General features: G+C 27.0%; 1 protein-coding gene across 5 annotated transcripts in view; it reads left to right on the top strand.

Annotated features, from left to right (window-relative positions):
- LOC107453993 (solute carrier family 12 member 6) overlaps positions 1-24785 on the top strand; it is a 41572-nt gene extending 16787 nt beyond the window's left edge. For 4 of the 5 annotated variants that reach the window (XM_071182048.2, XM_071182050.2, XM_071182047.2 and 1 more), the window contains exons 9-26: positions 446-607; positions 749-847; positions 1950-2007; positions 3101-3219; positions 4322-4496; positions 4577-4675; positions 5392-5511; positions 6185-6378; positions 8385-8464; positions 10788-10876; positions 11947-12053; positions 12675-12791; positions 15464-15553; positions 16730-16821; positions 19744-19854; positions 20685-20881; positions 21857-21990; positions 24486-24785. In XM_071182048.2, coding sequence (XP_071038149.2) covers positions 446-607; positions 749-847; positions 1950-2007; positions 3101-3219; positions 4322-4496; positions 4577-4675; positions 5392-5511; positions 6185-6378; positions 8385-8464; positions 10788-10876; positions 11947-12053; positions 12675-12791; positions 15464-15553; positions 16730-16821; positions 19744-19854; positions 20685-20881; positions 21857-21990; positions 24486-24577 — 2135 coding nt within the window. In that variant the 3' untranslated portion in view covers positions 24578-24785. Of the gene's footprint in view, positions 1-445; positions 608-748; positions 848-1949; positions 2008-3100; positions 3220-4321; positions 4497-4576; positions 4676-5391; positions 5512-6184; positions 6379-8384; positions 8465-10787; positions 10877-11946; positions 12054-12674; positions 12792-15463; positions 15554-16729; positions 16822-16975; positions 17025-19743; positions 19855-20684; positions 20882-21856; positions 21991-24485 lie in introns of those variants that run through there. The other variant, XR_015432963.1, reaches the window with a different exon arrangement.
- Positions 24786-25521: the final 736 nt, after the last annotated feature.

Here is a 25521-nt window from a genome sequence, read left to right as displayed (position 1 = left end):
TTGCTATAGTAATAAAGCAGTGAATAATTTTATTTCTGTCATAAATGAGTCAATAATTATCTGTTTAAATTTAAATACACAAACGTGTTTTCTAAAATCTAGTAAATTTAATCATTTTAAAACATTCAAACTGTGATGTTTATTCAATGATTCAATTTAAAGAGAAAAAATTTATTAAATTTTTTTTATGTTTAATTAATGCTATTGCAAGATTCTGGAGAATTGGTGGTTGCTTAAATTTGTTATTTGAAACAAGGTGTCCTGAAAAATAAATTCTTTCTTTTAACTTTCTAATGTACTATCAAATTAGAGTAGTTAATAAATTTTTCCTTTATTTTTTTGTTTAACTTTTTTTTTCTAATTTTTTGTGCAATTTTTTGAACACATTATAATTTCATATTTTATTGCTTTAATCAATATGTAATAATTTTAATTTTTTTTATAGCTAATGTTCCAAGCAGATTTCGTCAACAGGGGGATTATATCTCTGAAGCTGTAAATCGTGAAGATGCCAACTCTTATGGCCAAAAAACATACAATCAAATCTTAGTAGATTTAACTACCTCATTTACTGTTTTGATTGCTATCTTTTTTCCTTCTTGCACTGGTAAGCATATTTGATTCTATCTATTTATATTTAAATCTATATATTACAAGCATTTATTTAATGAATGAATTTCAAATGTTTTTTTAAAGATTTGTTAAAAATATAATGTTAAATATTTTATGTTAAAATCTTTTTATTCAGGTATTTTAGCTGGTTCAAATAGATCAGGTGATTTGTCTGATGCTTCTAAATCTATTCCTACTGGTACTATTGCTGCTCAACTGACGACATCTATTATCTGTATCCTTTAACTTCATTTTAATACGTGATTATGTATATAGTAATCTCCCTATAATTTCGACACTTAATACCCTCATAGCTTGCATATAAACATACACACATAGAATATAGAAAATTTATTTAAAAAATCTGTAGCATTAATTATAATAATGAAATGCACTAAGTTTTAAATGTGTTGTGCAATTGAATGCTTTCATTGTATTTTCCATGATGCGAAAGATTTGTGAGTTTATTGTAACTTACCACTCATTGTTAGTACTGATATTGATTATGCATGATTACTAAATCATATAAATAATAATTGCAATGTAGCTTTGCAAAGCAACATCACCTTATATAATTCTGGAGATCTTTCTTACTTTCGAAAGAAATATCTTGCTGTGAGAGTGTTGCTGAGAAGTGTCACTCTTAATTGCCATTTTAATAAAACATTTTATGAATTATGTCTTCAAATTCTGAAGAATACTTTTTAATAAATGTCTTTGATTATCGTATCCATCCAAAATTAATAATTAATTACAAGGACTATTTATGAATTCAGCCTTTCAATTCTTCAGTGGGTGGATAAATGAGTACCAAGCATGCTTGGGAACTGAACACTGGGGGTTCCGCATTTTGCTGACCACCTGACCGGAACATCTGCTTCTGCACCCCAGAGCCCAAGGTCAGGAAAACTGAGATTGGCACAGTAGGCCTTGGCTCTATAGGGCTGTCGCGCCGCTGAGTTTAGTTTTCAGTTTAGTTTTATTTATGAATTTAAGCATTTAAAATATTTTATCTAGGCGTTCCCTAACAAATTCCCTTTGCATCTTTATCAATTGTGTACAAAAATTAATAATTTTAATGATTTTGTTAAAAATACAGTTAAAAGTAAATAGTTTTACTTAAAAGTCATAATGTACTCAACTAGTTTAATAGGTAATTGCTAACTAGCGATAAAAATTCTATTTCTGAACTCTCCTAAATTTTTTTTTTTTCACTTTTGAGTTTGTTTTTTGAAACTTTCAAGTTTCAATTTTGACCGATGAGCCTGTTTAACATCTCCATTATTTTTCATGCTAAGTGTCTGTATAAAAAAATCTCTTTTCTTATCAATGATTAGATTTGTCAGGAGTTCTTTTATTTGGAGCAACATTTAATAATCTATTTATGAGAGATAAGTAAGTAATGATAGTGTTGTATTTCTTTTAGTTCTTACAATATAAGCATAAATTATAATAGTTATGTTAGATATTGCTATTTAATTTATTTTTCATTTGTTAATGAATATTTTATTTATAAAAGTGATAGATTTTAGTTGAAAGAGTATAATTTAAATTTTTACTATGTGCTGTTGTTTAAAAGATTACTACGAAATTTTAATCTTTTCTTTATATTCAAAATTTTCTTCATTTAATTGAATAGTTTTCTAACTTTAATTTAGTGCTTTCTTGAAACACCTCTAAGTGAAAAAATTTTCAGTGACTAAAGCTAGTATAAACATTGCCATTGATTGATTTTATCACTTGTTCAATATTGAGAGATGTATGCAAATTTTAACTTGTTACTTAATTATATATATATATAAATGTTAATTCTAAACGGTTAAAAGAATTACGTCCATGATTTTTTCAAAAATTTATTTATTTTTGTCAGCTGAAACAGATTACAAGGCTTCAATAAAACTGTAAAATGTCTTGTTCCCCTCCCCCAATTTTTTTCCTTCTGATGATATTAATCTCTCTTCCATGAGGTTAATATGTTCCTGATAAGCTAAAAATGAATTTTTTATTACATAATGAAAACGAGTTTAACTTTGTAAAAATAGTCTAGATTTTTATCACTATCTCTTTCTAATTTTTTGATTATATCTAAATTCTATTTATTAAAAATTAAACTAGCCGTAATTAAAAAAAATAATTGATTGCATAATTTCATACAGGCAAAAAACTAAAAAAAAATTTTTTTTAGTAGAAATGGTGTTAAAATTCTTAACCTCTTGAAGCTTTTAACTTTTTTATTTTTTAATCTGAAAAAATAAGGTGTAAAAATAAACCAATGAGTATTTTTAAGCTCTTTCTTTGCTTTATTATTTTTGTTTTACTGTGTTTTTCCAAGCTGTACCAAAGTTACTCTAAGAAGCATTTATTTAATAAATATTTCCAGTTTTAATGAACTCAAATATTTTTGTTATTAATTATTAAAATTTTCAGTGTTTTGTTTCATAAAAAGTTTTAATATTTCAGAAGTTCTATAATTGTTTTATTATCTTAGATTTGGTGATAGTGTTGGAGGTGGGATGGCTGTTGCTGATTTAGCATGGCCTCATCCTTGGGTTGTCATTCTTGGTTCATTTTTGTCAACAGTTGGAGCTGGTCTACAATCGTTAACTGGTAACATTTCTTCACTTATATTTTAAGATTTAATAAAATTGTTAGTTTAAAGTTATTAGTTTAGTTTGATACTTTAGCATGTTCTTGTTATAATTGTATTATGTGTGAATTTTAAACTGTTAAGAAAAATTAATTTTTAATAATTAGCTCTTAGAATCTAAATTAGAACCTTGCTTATACTACTTAAAACATATACTACATAATACTTATACCAAATACTTATACTACTTAATGCTTATACTTCTTAATACTTATGCTTATTTATACTTAAAATAAATCAAAATTAATAATAATAAATAAATGATGTATAAAGATTATTTTATGATGTATAAAGATTAAGAAAAATATTTGTTGTTACTATCTAATATTCTTTCTATAAAAGATTACAAAAATTTGCATGGTTTGCTTTTTTTTTAAATATTAACTAGTGATTTTAGATTTTTTTTATAAACATGTAAATTGATTTATCTGTATTTAATAAGGTATCTAGCTTTTTTTTCAATAGCCTTTTTTTTCTTGGATCAGTTTTCAATGTTCTATTGAAATGAATTTAAAAAAGAATCATGACAATGAATGATTCTATTCAATGTTTATTGATTAGTTTTATTTCTATTGTAGGAAATCATGATGCGAGCATTGCATATTTTTTGTGATTCCCATATCCCCCCTACTTTTATAAGTTTTTTAGGTGCTAAAATGCATCCTAGAAACCATGTGAATTTTTTAATTTTCACAGAGTTAAATTTTAAACTTTTTATGCTTATCTTATCCTTCAACTCTTAATGATGTTTTTATTTGTTTACATCACAATAGTTTATTTATTTATTATTATTTTTTCATTATTTGGCATGATTTAACAAGCCCAATTTGACTTCTTTATTTATAAATGAATATATATAAATATATTTCATAAAATAAATTTATATTTACTTTTATAAAGATAAAATTAATTTTGATCCATTTATTTCTTTAAAATAGCATTTAAAACTTTTTCTCTTATATTAAATTCTTTTTATTGTTCGAATTTATCACATTTTATTATTTGGACACATGATTCTTTAAAACCTTTTTTAGCTTTTTAGTTATTTATTTTTTATTCTAGGTGCCCCCCGTTTATTGCAAGCTATTGCAAAGGATCAAATTATACCTTTCCTTAATGGATTTGCTTATAGTTCTTCAAGAAATGAGCCCACAAGAGCATTATTTTTGACACTCTTCATTACTGAAATTGGGATTTTAATTGGAAATCTTGATCACATTGCTCCAATTTTAACTATGTAAATATTCTGCAATTTTTCTTCCATATTTTACTAAAATGTCTTAGGTTATATTTAAATATCGTAATTTTTTAATTCAGGTTTTTTCTGATGTGCTATATGTTTGTGAATCTTGCTTGTGCCTTGCAAAGTCTACTACACACACCCAATTGGCGACCTCGTTTCAAATATTATCATTGGTAATTGTCTTAGTTTTAATCTGTCATCTAATAGTTTTTTAATTGATCTTACATTATAACATGCCTATATACATATTAATTTTTTTGTTTAGATTTATTTTTTAAAAATATTTGTTTGGTATTTTTTAATTTTTTTCATTAACACACAGGCTCTTTATTATTACTTAAACTATTTAATAGTATTTTCAATGAAATGATATAATATTTTAAAAAGATTGTTTTATTTTATATTCATTACTCTGGATTTCTTAATTTTTTTATTTTGTATAATTATTTTTTGTTAATTGAGTAGTTTATTATGGAGATAATGAAATAATTAAGGAAAAGCTAAAAATTGCTTTTAAAGTTGTGGTTCAGGCCCAATATGGATATCTGAATGATAATGATCCAGTGTATAATTTGTCAAAATGATTGATACATAGATAAGTATGGGATAAAATTTGACCTGACCTTTCATAAAACCCTAATAACATTTCACTTCACTGGAGGAATCAAATTTTTGATGTATATATTCGACAACTTTCAAAATGTTTTACGCCTTTATCCTGATTGTTCCGGTATTCTGTTTAAAATTGTACTGAATTTTGGAAGCAGTGCAGTTTATTAAATATATTCATATTCTTGGATAAATTTGTTTTTTTTTTTAATTTTATTTCATAAACATTTTTAATAAAATTTATTATTCATATTGTGAAATATTAGTTTGGCTGTTTTAGGTCATTAGCAATGGCTGGATCAATCTTATGTCTGGTTGTGATGTTTTTGAGCAGTTGGTATTATGCATTGTGTGCTATTGCTATAGCTGGTTGTGTGTACAAATACATTGAATATTGTGGGTACGTTACTCATGCTTATGTATTTTTAAATAAAAATAGATTCCATTTTTTTAATTTTAAATTTAAAGATTTATGTTTGAAGAAAAAGTATTCTAAAACATTTTAGTAGCATATTTCAATCTTCAATATTGTCCAGCTGAATGTTTCAATTATATTTCACCTTTCAATATTCTTTTTTTTTTCCTTCAATATTCTATGCAAACCTGGAAACTTAAAGAAATGACAATATTTTATGGTATATCAAGGTGTGTAAAATTTTTATTTAAAGAAACCTGTTAAAATATGCTTGTTTTTTTTATTTTTTTATTTTAAAGTAGATAATGTACATGAAATGAATGAGTTCCCTTTACCTTACAATGAATGAGTTTTCTTTTCCTAGATTCGCAAAAAAGGTGACCATTAATGTTATGTTCTGATGGCCAAATCCTTCATAACAAAAAAACAATTTTTTTCAGCTAGTTTTAGCTGGGAAACTTGCATTTTTACCAAATTATTTTACTAACTAATTTACTATTTTTAAATTAATATTGTTTGAAAGGGATAACCACAGTTATTGAAAAGGATAACCACAATTATAACTATTAAAAAGTGCTTTTTATTTATGAATTTTCAATGTGTTGTGCACCATAAATTTAGTTTAATTTAAATGTACCACAATTTTATATGTATTTAGAGCTGAAAAAGAATGGGGTGATGGCATTAGGGGTTTGGCTTTATCCGCTGCACGTTATAGTCTGCTGAGATTGGAAGAAGGACCTCCACATACCAAAAATTGGCGACCACAGGTTCTCGTTCTCTGCAAATTGGATGAAGAGTTAAATCCTAAATATCCCAGATTGTTTTCTTTCGCTTCCCAACTTAAAGCAGGTATGTTTATTATAATTCTTTTCCATTTAAAATTTTGTTGTAATATTTTATTATAGGGTTTAGTATTGTAGAATATGTAGAGTTTTATGAAAATAAAATAAAAACTCAGAGATGAGATTCTTCCGCGGATTCGCGGATTTCCGCTTTTTCTCAGATTTTTCAATTTTCCCCGCTAATTTCCGCTGAAATTTTTTTTGCACTAGTTAAAATATTTTATGAGGAATTTAATTTTCCGCGGAGCGAAATTATTGAAGTCCTCATTCCTCCCTCTGAAGTTTCTCTAAAAATCATTTCCTTGGGATAAAACTGGTTGACCTTCATACAGGAATGAGATTTTTTTCACTTTTGTCTCTCGAATTTCAGCCTTTTTATCAAAAACTCAGATTCTTTAAAAGTTTCCCTTTTTTTAAATTTTTATTTATTTATAAATATCCCGTTTTTTTTTTTTTTTAATTCAGTCGTTGAAGTCAAATAATTAATATTTACTTGCGGTTTTCAAAGAAAAACAGAAAATTCAAACTACGTCCTAGCTGCTAACCCTTCCGCATGTTTACTTATATTAGCTATTTTCTCCAATTTCACGCACAGAAAATAAGATTTTCCGTATTTTTTATCCGTCGGCGGGATAGCTCGTATTTTCGTAATTTAGACGTCGCTGCTTCTTGTATTCTGGAGTGAAAGCAAACAAAAAAAGCGAAAAAAAAATAGAGGTGGATTTGCGGTGAAAATATTTATTTGCTCTTTCAATTAATCTTGTAAATTTTTATTTATTGTGTAAACAAAAAACAATTCAAACAAGCCTTTTAGAAATCCCAAGTCCAGACTCTGCAAATATCTCGATTTTTATTCACGCGATTTTAATATCAATCATCGATTTTCGTATTTACCTGATTTAAAAGTTGCGCATTGCAATTCTTATTTATGCTTTTTAAATATCGTACATTATGACTCGTATTTACGGGATTTAAAAATCTAATATCAAGTTTTGTATTTTTGCATTTTTAAAATCGCGATTTTATTATCAAACATCGATTTTCGTATTTACCTGATTTAAAAGTTGAACGTTGCGATTCTTATTCAGGCCATTGTTCAGTGCGATTCTTATTTACGAGATTTAAAAAACCAATATCGCGATTTGTATTTACGAGCTTTTAAAGCTCTATGTTGCTACGCGAGCTTAAAATCCAATGTCGTGATTCGTTTTTGCGGTTGTAATATCGCGCGATTTTAAAATTATGCATCTTGATCTAAAAATTACGCATCATGATTTGTATTTTCGCATTTTTTAAATTCGATGTAGAGTTTCATATTCACGTGATTTAAAAGCCTCATATCGGGATTTATAATCACATGGTTTACAAGTTTAAAAATCGCACTTTTTTTGTCAAATTTTTGTTTATATATATATATATATATATATATATATATATATATATATATATATATATATATATATATATATATATATATATATATATTCTTGGATTTCCTCTTTTTTACTTTCTGACTACTCTCATCCCTGAAAACTAAAGCATCTGAAATTTTTTCTCATTCTTCAGAAGAGACTTTAGTTTCTAAACAATATTTTCTTAGAGAGAAAGTCATTTGATAATGAAAGTTCAATTAAAAAGTGCACTGAATTTGAAAATGCACTGGATGACTCATAAAAATGCATTGAACATTGAATGCATGATGCATTGATGAAATGCTCATTGAATCACTGGTTTACTCCCCTCCTACATATTTTTGTATTTACAGTCAGTCATAAAACATTGATTTTTTTTTAAAGTACCAAGATCAAAAATTGATACTGATATCATTCTATATATATTTCATTGAGGGGGCACTTTCACATTTTTTGTGAATTGAATCTTCATGAAAACTTATTGTCTAAAATAATTTTTTTTATCATTTAAATTTTTAAATGTTTTTTAAAAGTTGCAAATTCAAAACTTAAATCATAATATAATTGTCTCTTCTCATATTTGTGTATTTTATTTCCATAGGTAAAGGTCTTACTATTGTATGCTCCCTTTTGGAAGGTAATTATGAAAAAATGTATAGTGAAGCTCAAGCTGCAAAACTGGCAAGTTATTTTTTAATTTTTTACATTTTGAAAATCATTTTTGACTCGATATTTGATTTATAGTATGATTGTGCATATGTTGGCAACATATTTGCAATTATTGATGAATATATCTGTAAAAGGCACTGTAGCACATTAAAGGTTAAATTTCCAAACTTATTATTATTTTTTTATTCTGATAGGCATCTTTCTAACCTCATTCTTTTGAATTTAGAATGCTAGTAATATTTATGTATTGCAGTAAAACATCTCATAATTCATTATTATTCATAATTAAGTATGAAAATACCGAATTTTAAGCATTAATCAGAACTGAGTTTTGTAATGATTTATATAATGCTGTAAGACAAATTTGTTTAGGAATATTTGTGCTATCAGCCCTTAATAGATATAAATTTCTTTTGTTCATGGTTGACTTATATAATTTATATTATATTATGACATAATTTCTTTTTAATTGGAAGTAAATGTTATTCTGCTGCTATTCTTTGCTTAGGTAATATTCACATAGCTTTGGTATTTAAAATTTTTAATACTGTCGAGCCTGTTTATCTCGAATCTCAGGAGAAAGGCTAAAAATTTGAGATAAAGAAGTTTCGAGTTATACAGGTACTTTAAAAAAATTTCATTTAATTAAGAAATTCTATTAAAAGTGCTTTAATTGCTTTTAGTAGAAATATATAGGCATTTCTTCAAATTAATTATACCACATACATCTATTTACATAAAAATTTTTTGTAACATACATTTAACGCTGAAAAAAATTTTCCGTAGATTTTCCGTGTGTAACCTTATTTGTTTGGATTTTTCTTTTAAGGATAAAAAGAGCTAAAATCCCTCATAGCCCGCCCGGTGGCTGAGCGGTAGCGCTGTCGTGCCACAGGTCCTTGGTTCGATCCTTGGGCCGGGCAAGGCCGACTCAGCCTTTCATCCCTTCAGTGGGTCGATAAAATGAGTACCTAGCATGCTTGGGAACTAACACTGGGGGTTCCGCGTTCGGCTGACCACCTGACCGGAACATATGCTCCCGCACCCCAGAGCCCAAGGTCAAGAAAACTGAGATGGGCACAGTCGGCCTTGGCCCTCTTAATGGGCTGTCGCGCCACTGAGTTAGTTAGTTAGTTAGAAATATATAGGCATTTCTTCAAATTAATTATACCACATACATCTATTTACATAAAATTTTTTTGTAACATACATTTAACGCTGAAAAAAATTTTCCGTAGATTTTCCGCGTGTAACCTTATTTGTTTGGATTTTTCTTTTAAGGATAAAAAGAGCTAAAATCCCTCATAGCCAATATTTTTCAGGGTTTCAAGAATAGTTTATAAGAATTCTAGAGCTTTTTCTACCTCTTTTGCATTCACTTTTGGTTCATCAATATGATCTTCAGCTTTTTCCTCTTCATCTGATATTCCTTTGACTTTATCTATGATTTCCGCATCTGCCAATGTTCCGCATGTTTCCAGGCAGTTGTCCACTTGTAAGAATCTTCAAAATTAATGTCAATATTAAATCCAGATGTTATTGCATTTCATTCTGGCACTGCATTGAGGTTGAAGGCATCAGAACAGTTTCTTCTTTACTGATGCCTTCAACCTCTTGTTCATCATCTTCACAGCTATTCTTAAAACCTGCTTTTTAAAACCTTTTTGGATAGTTTTTAGAGACACATTTCTCCAGGCAAAACAGTAATTCTGATAGCATCTAACATCTTTATTTTTGGAAGAGAACTTTTATCATGGATGGCATTTACAAGTTTGTGGTACGAACTGTTTTCTATAGTTCACTTTAAAACTCCTAATTATCCTTTGATCCATTGGTTGCAATTTTGAGGTCAAAATGAATTTCTATTCTTAGCTTTCTTATCTATGTTGAAAAGTTAATCCCTGGTGGTCAATACTCATTAATCCCTTACTTACTGCCAGAATCATTGTATTCCTTTCTAGTTAAGGAAGTGCAGGGATAGTGATAGAAATTCCGAGAAACACCCTCAACCTGTTCATTCCTACTTCCTACGGGTTATTGAAATTCATCTCTGTCTGCAAGTTCTACTGATAAAGAAAGTTGTGACATTTGGAAAATACATTGATTTTAGACAGGAAATGTAGGGAATTTTAGAAATTTTGAGATATAGATGTTTTCGAGATAAAGAGGTTTGAGATAAACAGTATTAAACTTACGAATGTAGTGCATCTTATATAATTAGTCTACACAACACTCTGCAGTTTTATCTGTTATAGCCTTTAAATTTTGGTTTACAGGTAGAAGTTGATGAACAATTTTTTTCTTCCACATTGTTATATTATTTTTTCCAATGTAGAGTTTGAAGAGAGTTATGGATGAAGAAAAAGTTAAAGGATTTGCTGATGTTTTAGTAGCTAAAGATCTTACTGAAGGAATTTGTCATCTGTAAGTTTAAATTTTTGGCAAAAATGCATACTTAAATTATTTATGCATGTTTGTAGCATTTCAAAATATTTCTTACAATCCCAATTACACTACTAATCTATTTGTATTAAGATATTCTTATTTAATTCATGCAAATGTATAATCTTGCAATATTGTGGTTAATGAAATTAAATCTCGTTTGAACTTTCTTTAATTTTTAAAAAGAACCTTTATCAATATTTTCTTTTCTAAAATTCTAAATTATGATTTCATGCATTAGTTCTAACACTTTTAGTTTCTCAATTACATATTATATCAAAAGCATAAAGATGTCTTTTATGAAATCATAACCTCACAATGGATAATTTTATTTGTTTTAATTTTAAAAAAAAGTATTTCTTAATATATATTAAATTATAGTTCTGTATAGATACAGAAATTGATTTTACAATGTTTTTGAGAAGATTTTAGAATTAGCAAAATATAATTGTAAGTTGTCTCAAATTTCTTAAAGTTTTAGAGATGATTTTGCTAAGAAGCTATACGGATTGAAATGCCCAAAAATTTTTTCCTGGCCTAAGTATTAGGTTGAGTGTTCCAATCCATGGTTTAATCATAATTTAACTATTTTTTGAGGGTTGGAAATTTTTGTATTGATATATTAATTTGTATCAATCTATCCATGAATATAAAGTTGCTTTTTTTTCTCAAGTAACTCTTGTAAAAAGTATTTGAGAGATTGCTAAGATTTCTTAAAATTATTTTGTATTAGTTTACCAAATCAGGACATGAATGAGATAAAAAATTCCCATCAATTTCTAAAAACACTCTAAATCTCTAAATTTTTTTTATTTACTATTTATTTTTCATTTTGCAATTTTTTAATATCTTCCTGAGGTAAGTTCTTTAAGAAGTTAACAAAACAGAATTTCTGTTATTAAGTGTTCTACTTATTTTTTTTATCTTCTGTAACTTAATAAGTTTTATCCCTAAAAATTAAATATAGATTAGATGACAAATATTTTTTTTTCTTTAATGAGATATATCAAGAGCATCTTAATAAAATTCAATTCTTTTTTCTAAAATTTTAGTATTCAGACTGCTGGGCTTGGTGGACTAAAACACAATACTATTATACTTGGTTGGCCATATGGTTGGAGACAAAGTGCAGATGAAAAACAATGGAGGGTATTTTTGAGTAAGTTCATTTGCTATCTTTGTCTAATTTTCCATCCTGTTCGAACGGGATGAGCGATAAACAAAATGGAATTTCTTAGAATGTGGGACTAACATTTCTTTACTTTATTTTATTTACCACTGCCTAATTGAAATAAAAATCATGCAAGCATACTAAAAACTAATATGAATTAGTTATGTTGAGATAAAAGTGAAAGCAAAAGCAGTTCTGTTACATTAAACATACCCATATTGATGTAACCACTTTCTTTATGTTATTTCATTTCATTCATTAATTCTTTTAAAACTATCATTCACCTTGTTTTTCAGTTAAGCTCTTTAATTGCGTTGGTACATGCCTTTCAGTTGTGAGCATAATTGTGTTGCGTTTCTCAGTACTGACTTATTGATTCTTTTCTTATATTCACCCCATGTGAAGAACGGGTATTCAGCTAGTTTTAAGATAAAAACATTCTTCTTTTTTTTTCTCCCTTTGTGTTTGAATTTCAGTTATACTAAAAATAATTAATGTTCAACAATGGTTACTGTTAAACAGTTGAGCAAGTTTTAAAATTTTATCATTTTCTATTATAGTTAAGAATGAAACAGTTTTCTCTGCATCAAATTATTATTTTCTTTTTAGATATCATAAGATCTGTCTCTGCTAGTAAAAATGCTTTGTTGGTACCTAAAGGAATAAATTTGTTTCCCAGCAATTCTGAAAAAGTTTCAGGAAATATAGATGTCTGGTGGATAGTCCGTATCCTTTTAATACCACATTTTGAAAGTTTATTTTTAGTAAAAGTGTGCTTAAGGTTGTTGTGTAAAGAATAGACAATTTTCATACATATGTTGCGTAAGAAATAATTTAAAATTATTTTTTAAATTTTGCACTTCCTTCAAATTTTGGAATAATCTCTCAATGTTTCATATTTTCATTTCATTGAAAGCTTTAATGCACAGGCTGAGCATTAGCATGGGATAACCAATAGAGTGATTTTCTGGGTTGACAGCAAACATATTAAAATAAATAAAAGAACGCTAATTTGAATTAAAATCATTTGATAAATTATGCAATTTTAAAGTTATTTTAGATTTTTAAATTACAAATTTTTAAGAGATTTTGTTTCTTAAGGAAATCTTTAACAGGGTGTGTAACGTTTTTAAAAAAGTGCTTAAAGGTGCTTATTTTCGATTTTCGCTGTTTAAAAGCCCTTAAAGATGTTTTTTTCATTGGGTGTTTTTAAAAAGTGCTTAATTTTCCCCTTTCTAAATTGAGATTTTTCCTTTACCGTGTGGATTTTTGCTACGAATTATGCAGAAAGACACTGTTCACATTGTTCTATTCAACGTTTTCACAATTAATTCAACCCCAAATCTATTTTGGCGCATCCTCAGACTGTAGCTTATGAAAACGCCATTCGATGTACATGATTAAAAAATTTTGACAATTGTCAAAAACAATGCTAAAATAAATGTTTTTTTTGACATGACTGTTAAAACCAGATAAAACCGTCAATTGTCAAAAACTTTCCTACTCTGCCTAATTATGATATTCTTTTAAAAGTGCTTAAAAATATTATTAGAGTGCTTGAAAAGTGCTTATTTTTTGTTGAATAATTTGGCTATGCACCCTGTGTAAGTGGTATACAATAAAACCTAACAACAGTCCCTTGTGGAACTATGACTATGCAACGGATGTTTAAGAGGTTGTCGCTATTTGGAATTATAAATGAATTGGTTACTCAAAAATGTATAAAACAATCACAAATAGTATCAAACAATAAAAAACCGTTTTATACATTAATTTCCACACAACTGTATATCACAGCTGATTTTCATGTGTTTATTAATTTTGTACTATCCCCCGATAGCTCAATAACTGATTTTTTGATAACTTTGATTTTATCCTTCAATGTTATTTTTGTTTGCGATTATCTCTCATATTTTGATTATTCATTGCTTCTATGATGAATCATAGCTCATCAGGAATTACAGCTCATAGTGTAAGTTAGATCAAGATTCCTGCAGACCACCCATGAAAAGTTTAGCTTATCTATTGGAGACTGAATTGAACTGTCAAAACTTAGATTGACTTCTACCAAAATCAAGAATCATAAATCAAATAAATAAATCATAAATAAATCAAGAATCACAGCTCATAGTGTAAGTTGGAACAAGATTCCTGCAGACCACCCTTGAAAGGTTTATAAATCTATAGGAGACTGAAATGTACCGTCAAAGCTTAGATTGACTTCTGTATGAATGTTTAAAAATGTAAATAGAAATTAGTTTTGATTTATATGAATGCTTAGAAACTGTTTGCAATGACTGAATGATTGAGGGAAATGTTTAAAAATGATCAATTAAAATTATTGCTAACAAGAGATTAAAAATTGGAAAAAGTTGACCTTACAAAATTTATGCTAGCAATCTGTGACCATTGTACAGAAACCTCTGTGCGGAGGTTCATTGTGATGTAAAATTCATGAAAGACATTTGGTACCATAATCATATGTTTATTCTTTGGAGGTTGAGATTTATGAAAGCTAATTTCCATTTATTTCTTATGGAAATTGCGATGGTTAAGTTTGAAATTAAAATAAATAAAAAACTGTTATTGGTAAGATTTCTCTGACAGCACAAGGGTAGAAATAAAATGGAGCTTTGTTTAATTTTTTGTTATTGGTACACTTGTTTAAGATGATGAATATGAAATACTAAAGAATACCAGTCAGCATAAAGTGCCATTATTTTAGTGATCAGAATTTTATTATAAAACTTAAATCAGCATGCTTGTTTATCATTAAGCAAAAAATATTATTTTTACAAATTAAACCCTATTGTCTAAGTTGCATTTTTATAATTAATTGTAAGCTAATAATTTAATCATGACTTGAACTGAAAAGTTGATTAAAAAAAATGTCTGCCTAAAAAGTTTTTATTTTGTTTGGAAAAATTATATTGTTCCAAAAATTTAAGACTGAAGCAATATTTTTAAAATTGTTGAATGCAATTAACTTAAATAATGGATGTTTAAACAAGCTGTTTTATTTAGAATATTACAAATAAATAAATAAATAAGATAAATACTTTTCGGCTTGATTAATAAGTAAAATGAGCTACAGCATCAAATTAGTGATTCAAATGTCCTGATATTTTTAGTTTTAAGACAGGCATCTTCAAATTATTCCTCAAAATTTTATTTTTTTAATATTTCTTCAGAAGATGTTGTTTATTAATTCATTTATTGTTTTAGTTCATTCACTTGTTGTCATTCAGTGTTTTATTTTGTTTTGGATTACCACTAATCTATTTACTAATTTTCATTATCTTTGCAAGCATGATATATTCATTGTTATGCATTTAACAAATTACTGTACAAATTTTCAATTCATTTCAATGTGTGTAATTTCTTTAATGAAATATTAGATGATGGTGGTTTATTGATGTTATTACCTTTTCTGCTGAAACAACACAAGAGTTGGAAGAACTGCAAATTAAGGATTTTTACTGTTGCACGTATCCTTTACTATTTACATTTTTGTCAATATTTAGCTCTATGTTGCTCATCATTTAGCTTGTAATTAGTAGTGGAAAAAATTTTGATAAAAAATTATTTGGTAGAAATAATTTGACTTTTTATTTATTTATTTATTTTGTGTAATTTATCAAAACAAGGCGAAGTTTTAGATCAACTAATTAAATATTGATTTGATATAGAATATGTCTTTCTAGGGAACTTTCTTTTAATAAATTAAATTGTACTGCATTGTATGATTATGAATCACTTAAAAAAATCTTACATTGATATTTTCAATAGCTAACACAAAGACAGATCAGATTGATCAAATATCAGATCAAATAATTAAAATATAGTGTATTGGGATTAATCTTGCCTTTTTTTATTCCTTGAACTTGTGTTTAAATGGTTATTTATTTTTAAAAAGAAAACTATTGAATTTATCCTTTTCCTCAAAATATTTTTTAACCTTGTAAACATGTTTTCTTTTTATTGCATTGGAGTTTGAAAATTAAAGATTTTGATCTGTATTGAAATACATTTCAAACTTACCAACTTTTAAATGGATTGAGTTTATTCTTTGCTGTTCGAGTGGATTTTTCAACATTCCAACAAAAACTTGATTGCTTTTTATCTTTAATTTTATTAAACCTTTATTTTAGTTTGTGTTCAAACTTCTTGGTTTAAATTAGAAAAAATGTCATAGTTTATCTAAATTTATAGATTTATTTTGATCAAGTAATGTTTGCTTGGCGGGAGAGAAAGAAAATCTTTTTATTTGTACAGGCCCAAATGTATACATACTTTGTCATCAAAAGGAATGTAAAAGATTAATACTATCTCCTTTTTTCTCATATAGAGTTAGATTTTGTTTTCTTTGAGAATTGTAATAATTGCCAAAAATAATTTAAAACATGTTTCTTTCTTAGAGTAATACATTTCTTGGCTTATAAAAGTCACTCAAGTATAGCATAACCCAATTTTTATCAATTTAATAAGGATATCAAGATTAATTTTCCTGGATTTTTCTTGTAAAATTATAATGAACGGTTAAACACTTATCTTTATGAATTTGCACATGAGAAAATGTCAAATAGTATTCTATGAAGTGCAGCACCTTAAAATTTTAACAGTCTTGTTTATGAGAAATATTTTTTTCTTAATGTTAAAAATAGAACTCGAGGATAATAGCATTCAGATGAAAAAAGATTTAGCAAGATTTCTTTATCATTTGAGAATCGAAGCTGAAGTCGAAGTCGTTGAAATGGTATGCTACTGAATGCAAATTGAAAAATTCTTATTATAATTTTAACACTTTTATAATCATTCTTCTCTGTACCATAATCCTTAATTAAGTTTTATTTTCATACCTTCTATTTATATTTTCTGTTGACACATTCTAATCTAGCTATTTGTTTTAGGTCTTCTTGCTCTTGGCCTTCCTTCATTTCTCTATTATGTATTCCACTGGTATATATGTTTTAGTTTAATTACCTAGATTTCTTTTATTATTTTTTATTTCTACTAACCTTTTTCTCCACTTTTGCTTTCATTTTTATTTTCTAAATAACATTTTTGTTGCAAAAGCTTTTATTAATACAATGCTGTTTTTTTTTGTTGTAGACAATATTAGACCTTTATATTTATTCTTTGTACATTGCTTTTATTTTAACATTAATTATGAGTTTTAAGTAATGTCTGGTAGAAGTTCAAAATAAATAATTAAAGCAAATATATTTGAAAGATCTGTAACCTAATTGACTAATATATACATATGTATTTGAACTTATCAAATGTATGTAAATTTTGTTTCTCATATTTCAAATGAAATTTTATAAGAAAAATTGAAGGTAAAATGACTTTTTAATTACAGCCATCAAAATCTGTTCAATATTATCCTTGTTTTTTCTTCTTGTTTTTAAATATCAGCCAATTTACAACAAATTTTCGATTAATTTAATGAATTGTTATTTTTCCTTTTATTACAATGTCCTTGAACAGCTGACCCAATTTTGAGTTTACGACTGCCAATAGTAAACTCCATAGCCTTGCGATTTTGAACCCAATCCAGATGATAAAGCAAACTGTTGGATTAAGTATTGGGGGACATTGCCTTCATGGAAAACTTTTGATGAAGCTAACTCGCATTTACGTTATATGGAGAAGAAAGCCACAAAAACTTCCCATGGTTAGCCTGATAACAAGGGGACCCTAACTTATAATGTGTCTACCACGTGGGATATTTTTGTCAGTAGTGGGTGCGAGCTGGGTGCAGAATTTCTTTCAAAAAGCTGTCGCTGGGATTTTAACCAGAGCATTGGGAGATGAGCACACTATTCCCTAAGCCACCTTTTCTTAATTGCTCATATAATGTTAAATATTACTTAACCAATGTCATTTCTATAATGAACTAATTTTAAGTGTGAAATAATTTCACTTACCTTGAGCAGGTTCTTTTGAAATATATTTTTATTAATAACATAGACGGCACGAAACACAAAGAAAAGGGTAGAAGATGTAACAACAAGAGTTCATGGGTCTCTGGTCCCGCGCAACATTCATCAGCGCCACCAGCGGAATATTTCTTAATTATCATTAAATTACAACACACTCTCCCCCGATGAACTCACAGGAGTTCATCAAGGGAAGAGTACAAAGTTAACTTAAACATTCTTTTCTTAACTCTGAAAAACATAAAAAATACTAAATATGTATAGTTATGAACAACAATAATGATGAAAATGTTCTAAAAGTATAATGTAAGTTCACATTAAAATATTAATAGAATATAAAGTTTAAAGTTCCAAATTATATAGAAGTTGAACTGGACGTTTAATAACTGATGTATCAGTTTTCACTTTGCATGCTCTAACCTTGCCGTCTCTTCCAGGAAACAATTCCAAAATTTTACCAAGTTTCCAAAAATTGCGTGGTAGAAAATCATCCTTAATTATAACTATATCGTTAACGTTATAGTTAGGTACATTATTTTTAATTAAACTTAAATGTGCTGATCTTAAATTTAGGAGATACTCATTTTTCCACCTTGACCAAAAGGATTTCATTAATCTCTCACGATAATTATGAGCTTTAATTAAAGTTTTCCTGGAAGAGAAATTCGTATCAAGGTTAAGCTTGACTGATGGTAAACAAGTAATTCTTTTCCCTATAAGAAAGTGTGCAGGAGTCAACGCACATAGTTCCTCAGCATCAGTCCCAATATAAGTTATAGGACGTGAGTTCAGAATAGCTTCTGTTTCCACCAGCAAAGTTTCTAGTTCGTCAAAAGTTAGCGAAGTTTTTCCTATAGTCTTTCTCAATGCAGTTTTCACCGATCGAATTAGTCTTTCGTAAAAACCACCCCACCAAGCGGCCTTTTCTATAATATATCTCCATGTAATTCCATGGAGAGCGTAGAATTTTTTAACATCTGGGTGATTGATAGTTTTCCAAATGTTCTTCAAATCAAGCTCAGCCCTTTTAAAGGTTTTAGCATTGTCTGAGTACATCACTGAGCACAATCCTCTTCTTGCAATAAATCTTCTAAAGGCTAATAAAAAGTTTTCTGTAGTCAAACTGTTCACAAGCTCCAAATGCACAGCTCTTGTGGCCGCACAAGTGAACATATAAAAAGTTACATAATACAGTTTTATGAAATAAAGGTTTTTTTTATAACATTTGAATGACATAATTAAAGCAAGACCAAGAAAAAACTTGAAAAGTCTGCTTTTTGCCTTTCTATGTGGAGCAGTTCAAAACTTTAAGTAAGAATAATAAAAATTTACGCCAAATAATGACTGCATAGTTCTCTAAAATTTGTTTAAAAAACATATTTTTTAAAATTTGTTTTATATAAATAAATGATCTCACAGTAATATGTGTAGTGCTTATGAAAATGTCCTTAATTTATTGTCTAATTCTAAGTGGTATATAAAATGTTCGTGTTATGCAAACTTTGAATTAATAATACTATGCTTTTTTTAGAATAATATTTATTTATATAAAAATTAAGTATTTTATGTAAAGTATAATTTATCTTAAAATATTAGATTTTAATGATTGATTGTTATTATTTTTGTTTATCTATTATAACAATTGATATCCCAGGATATTAAATTATGATACTTTGATTTTTATTCTTTTACAAACTTCCATAAATTTCTTTCTTACTTTTTTTTCACATTCATAGATGGATAGTGATATATCTGCTTATACATATGAAAGAACACTTTTAATGGAACAAAGAAATGAAATACTAAAGCAACTTAAGTTATCAATTGGGGGAACTTCATTTAAAGAGGTAATTTTTTTTATCAATCTATTTATGCTTCTCTTCAAACTACAAATTAGTTATTAATTATTGGATTTTACGTATCCAATATTTTAAAAGCAAAAATGGGAGTTATTTATTGATTGTGATTCATTTATTTCATTGTGATTTATCTATTATTATTATAATTTATTTATTATTGTGATTTATTTATTATAGTGATTTATTTATTTTTATTATGATTTATTTATTATTGTGGTTTATTTATTAAAAGTGTGATAATTTATTGATGCTTAATTTAAATAACCATAATTTCAATTGACACTTGATGCAAAGACCCTTGCAATCCAGTGAAAATTAGCATTATATTGTGAGGTCGCTACATTGTGTGTACACATCGCTACTGCAAGTATTTAGCCAAAATTGTCACACACATTTAAAATCTAATGTCGCTATTCGTATACACAGGATCTAAAAAATCTTACATCGTGATTCAAAAATCCAATATTACGTTTTGTATTTTCGAATTTTCAAAATCCTATATCGCTATTCATAATCATGCAATTTTAAAAATCCAATATCACTAGTTTTGTTTTCTTCAATTAGCTACTATAAAAGTGTGATATTCTTTATTGGTAGGTAACTTAATTATAAATCTTAGTTCAAAAAATTAAATATGAATAGCATATAAATTGATGTCTTGCTATCGAGTTTTTGCGCACAAAATTTTTCGAGGTTTTTTCACTTTGTGTCACAATTACCCCTGGTTTAATAATTCAATGTTAAAATACAATGTGCTGCTAGTTTTTAAAACTCAATGATCATGAATGTTTTTACAATTTTTTTTTTTTGTGATGCAGGTGCAACATATTGTTGATCACCACCATTATGAAGCTAGTAATAAAAAGGGTTCAAGAGTAAGATTCAATGAAGTTACAGAAGAGATTCAAGATGTAGAATTAATTGATGTAACAACAGAGGATTCTGGTAGTCATGACGGCCAGGCAGATGGGGATCCACAAAATGAAAGCTTTGATAAACTTTTAACAATCAGACCGTAAGTTGTTTAATGTTTAAAGTAGTATACTTAGTTAATATTTACAATTTGCATTAATAATTCTCCTATCAATATCATTTTTATAGACAAGACTTTCATTTCACACACGCACACACTTTTAAAACTGTGTCATATTTGCAATTCATATTCACATGATTTTATTATCAATCGTCGTTTTTCGTATTTACCTGATTTAAAAAGTACACATTACAATTTAAAAACCCAATATCATAAGTTGTATTTACGCGTTTTTAAATTCAATGTCGTGATTCATTGTAACACTTTTTTAAAATCCAATATTGCAATTCGTATTCAATCCTTTATAGCTCACCCATTTTCGTATTTATGCATGATTTTAAAGCTAAATGTCAAATTGCAATTCCTCACAATTTGGAAATCGAATATCGTGATTTGTATTCATGCGATTTTAAAATCCAATATTGCAATTCATATTCACGAGATTTTAAAATCCAATATCACAATTCTTGTTAGAGCAAAGTTTTTCTTAAATTAATTACTATAAATGTGTGATATTCGTCCTTGGTAGGTGATTTAACTGTAAATCTTGGTTCGAAAAATTATGCTAAAATGGAACATGTGCGGTACATAATTTGATATTGTGATATTGTAACATAAAATCTACAGGTTTTTTACTTTGTATCACAATCTCCCCTTATATACCTACTTACTCAACATAAAATTCTATAAAAGAGTAACACAAAAAAGTAAATCCTGGGAATCCTAAACTTCTGATATACAATGACCTCAGATTTAAATTAAAAATTTATCTTTAAAAATAATTATTTTTTAGATGTCAAAAAACCTTATCGTCTAAATAATTATAGTTCATTTGTCGGCCATCAGTTAACTTTATTCTTTCATGTCTTTAAAATTCCAAGTAGTCATTAAAATATAGAACTTTCTAGTTACTGGTTTTATGATATCTTGACAGATTTAATCTTATTTGTTTTTCAGAGATGAAGCTAACGTTCGTAGGATGCATACTGCTGTTAAGTTGAATGAAGTTATTGTTGCAAGATCTCATAATGCTCAGTTAGTCATCTTAAATTTGCCGGGACTTCCAAAAACCACTACAGTGAAGGCGAATTGTATCCTTTATAATTAGTAACTGAACTTTTAGTACACATTCTTTTTTAAAATCATTCATTATATTTAATTTTTTTAATACATATAATTTTTTTTAAAAAAATGACCGCAATAGCCCTTTGTGGGATAGAGGAGTTTTGAAGGTTAAGGTTTTTTATTTTTGTTACCAATGGCATGATGATCGGGGTTGGTTTTTTGACATGACTCGTCAAAAACCTAACCTGTTAAAAAGTGTCTAAAACTGTTGAAACATGATAAAAACTGTCAAAGACCTGAATATAATTTCTTTTATGTTATTGAGGGACATTTTATTCGAAGTCAAGCTACATAACTTGTACCATAATTGCACTGTAATTATAATTTATATTTTTTAAATTATATAAATTTTTTATAGATATGAAAAATTTAGTCAAAATCATTATGAACTTTTAACTGTGTTTTAAAAAACATACTATTTATATTTTAAGATCATTATTATTTAATATATTATAATTTTTTTGTTTAATATAAAATTGGTTATGAAAAATTAAGACAGCTATATCTTATTTTAACCCCATTTATCAAAAAAAAAAAAAAAATTTTTTTTTTTGAATTTAATTGGATAGTTTCTACTTAGTTATTATTTAGAGTTTTCAAAAATGTATATCCTTGTGAAATATTTTAATGAAGTATTTAATGACCCTGAGGTTTTTTTTTAAACATTTGATTTTATCTGTTTGCTAGCAGATAAGTTAATTTATGGCTCTTAGTATTATATTTGTTGTAATAAATAAAAAAAAATTTGGCAGTTTTGCAATTTTTGTTTATCAGTTTATCTTTTTAAAAACTCATATTTAGTGTTACATGGTTGTTATGATTTCAAAAACTTCATTATCAAATTGAATATTAAGTGTTATGTATCATCACTCTAATATGACCTGTTTTTGAAAATGGTTGGTATAACTGGATTTCTTTATTCAGCATTCAAAGTTGATTATAATTAAATTTAAAGATTATTGTTTTTGATCAAGAAACTTAGACAAATCTGGAAATTTAAATTGTAGGATTCATATTTGATTCCATGCAGTAGCAGGAATGCCTCTGGATTTTCACTATGTTGTATAGATTTTACAATTAACTACATGTTTATAGAAAGCTTTTAAAACTTATGGAAAAAATTTTCTTTCTTTTATTTTTTTTCTCCAAGAATTTCTTTATATTAGTTTTAAATTATGTTAATAATGTATTTCTTTTATATTGTTTTTTAATCTCTTTATGAATTCTTGTTTTTAACTTTAGCAGTTTATTAGTTGCAAAAAATTTTGTTGATAGTGTTATTAAATGTTTCATTTTTAATCTTAATAATTCTGTTTAAAATTTTAACTGTTGCTCAAGTTTAAAAAAATAGCTGTCGAACTACAGAAAGGCAACATTACAGTTTGGCATCGTAATAATAATTAAATTATAACAGTGTCATAACATTTAGCACATTGTTGACCGGTGATAAGTTAACTCGTTTGACATAGTTTTTGCTCAAAATTGCCTATCAACAAAGAGATAAATAGATCAAAAAATTTTGAATAAAATTTTAGAGAAATATATTAATATTGAATTAATAAAAATATTAAATCATTTTAATTAATTTTATATAAAGTTAAATTTTTAATTATGTCCCTTTTTTAAAATTGGTGCTCTTGTATTGACTAACATGTGTTGACAAATCAATAAATTTTATTCAATGATAAAATATCAAAAGTAGCCAGTTTCTAAAATTTAGAAACCAATAAATGAGTAATTTTTAATTCTAAATAGTGTTTTTTAAATCTTACTTTTTCTTTTCATTTAAAATATGATTTTCATTTTAATATTACATATTTATACTTCAATTTTATATCAAGTAATTCCTTTAATAGTCAATTCCAAACTCAGGTATGAAACTAGTTTATTTACTTGCATAGAAAACCGGATTTTCCACAAGTTATTTAAGGGTGATATGTTTTGCATGGAAATTTTTGTACAGTACAGAACCCGTTATCCGGAAACCAAAAAACCGGAACGAAATTCGGTAAATTTTCCCGCCATTTTTAATAAAAAAAATTTTTTTCCTCATAAGATATTAGGATTTTTCGTTCTTTTTTTAAAGATGTTTACCATACCATCATTTTGGAAATAATAATTAGTGTATTACTTCCTCGTTTTTTCTTCTTTTTAAGATTATTTCCGAATTTTTTTTTTTCAGTTGGATTTAACAATAAAAAAAAAACGGCTTTTTGTAACGATTCAGAAAACCGGAAAAATCAGTTATCCGGAATAGCGATGGTCCCGATCGTTCCGGATAATCGGTTCCCTACTGTATTAATTCAGTAAAAGGGGTTCATTTGAATATAACTAAATTTTTAAACATGAACTTAACAGCTTTGATTATATGCTACTAAAAAGTAAACTGTTGTACCTTATTTTTTCTTATAACAGTTACAACAAGGGTTTTTATTAACAGTATTAACTTAACCTGGTTTAGATATGGAGTTTTTGGAAGTTCTAACAGAAGGTTTGGAAAGAGTTTTGATGGTTAGAGGAGGTGGAAGAGAAGTTATCACAATCTATTCATAATTGTTAACATATTTTAATTTATTTTGTTCCTGGTATTCATTGCAATTTGCTTTTATCCTGTGATGCATCTATTTATTTATTATTTTTTTCCCATAACAACCCACCTCATGCATTTCCTTTGATCTGATTTTTTTTTTAAATTTAAATTTTTGCTAGACATTTTAATTCTTAGATTCTTTTTCCTTCAATAACATTTTATGAGAGACAATTTGATTTAATGTGATATTTCCTTCAGATTTTCAGCATTTACCGTTAATTTTTTTTATGTAAATAAAAATTGATGCCTATAATATTCAACTGGATTAGTGAAAGATGTGTTTTTTTTTTAAATTTGCACGTGTTAATTGAAAACATTAGATTTGTTAGTTTTTTATAAATTTAAAATCCTGTTAGATTATAATGCATATTTTTCTCCTCTTTCCACATTGTACTTCTTAAATTTTTGCTAAAAGTTTAAAAAAATAATTAATACCATGTAAAACATAATTTTCCCTTAGTTGGAAATATAGTTATTTTATATTGATTTCACTATAAACTAACGACTTTAATTATGTTTTTGTAAGTGTAGTTGTTTGTATAACTATGCTTTTAGCTTCAATAAATAATAATCAAACCCTCTTGATTAACAAAATTCTCTTTTTTTAAGACAAACCTACGATTATTATCAGCTACAGTCTGATTACTTTTAGAGTGTAAATTTACTAAATGAGAAATACTAATTTGCTTAAGCAAAATTTTATAAATTAATTTCAAAACCTCTTGATTTTTACTTTAGGTATGTCAAACCAAGCATTTTTTTTTTTATACAGCATAAAAACTTGTTTTATAAAAGTGTTTCTAATATGCAAAGTATGTACTTAGAATTTATACCAGATAAATCTTGCTAGTATTTTTATTGCTCTTAACTTTACATAAACCTCATTAACATATTTTGTAAGCTTTAC

This window comes from Parasteatoda tepidariorum, chromosome 4, assembly GCF_982258835.1.
Source record: "Parasteatoda tepidariorum strain Cologne lab strain chromosome 4, Ptep-v5.0, whole genome shotgun sequence".
Classification (NCBI taxonomy): Eukaryota; Metazoa; Arthropoda; class Arachnida; order Araneae; family Theridiidae; genus Parasteatoda; species Parasteatoda tepidariorum.
The sequence above is the reverse complement of the archived record's forward strand: the minus strand, read 5'-3'. Positions and strand labels throughout refer to the sequence as shown.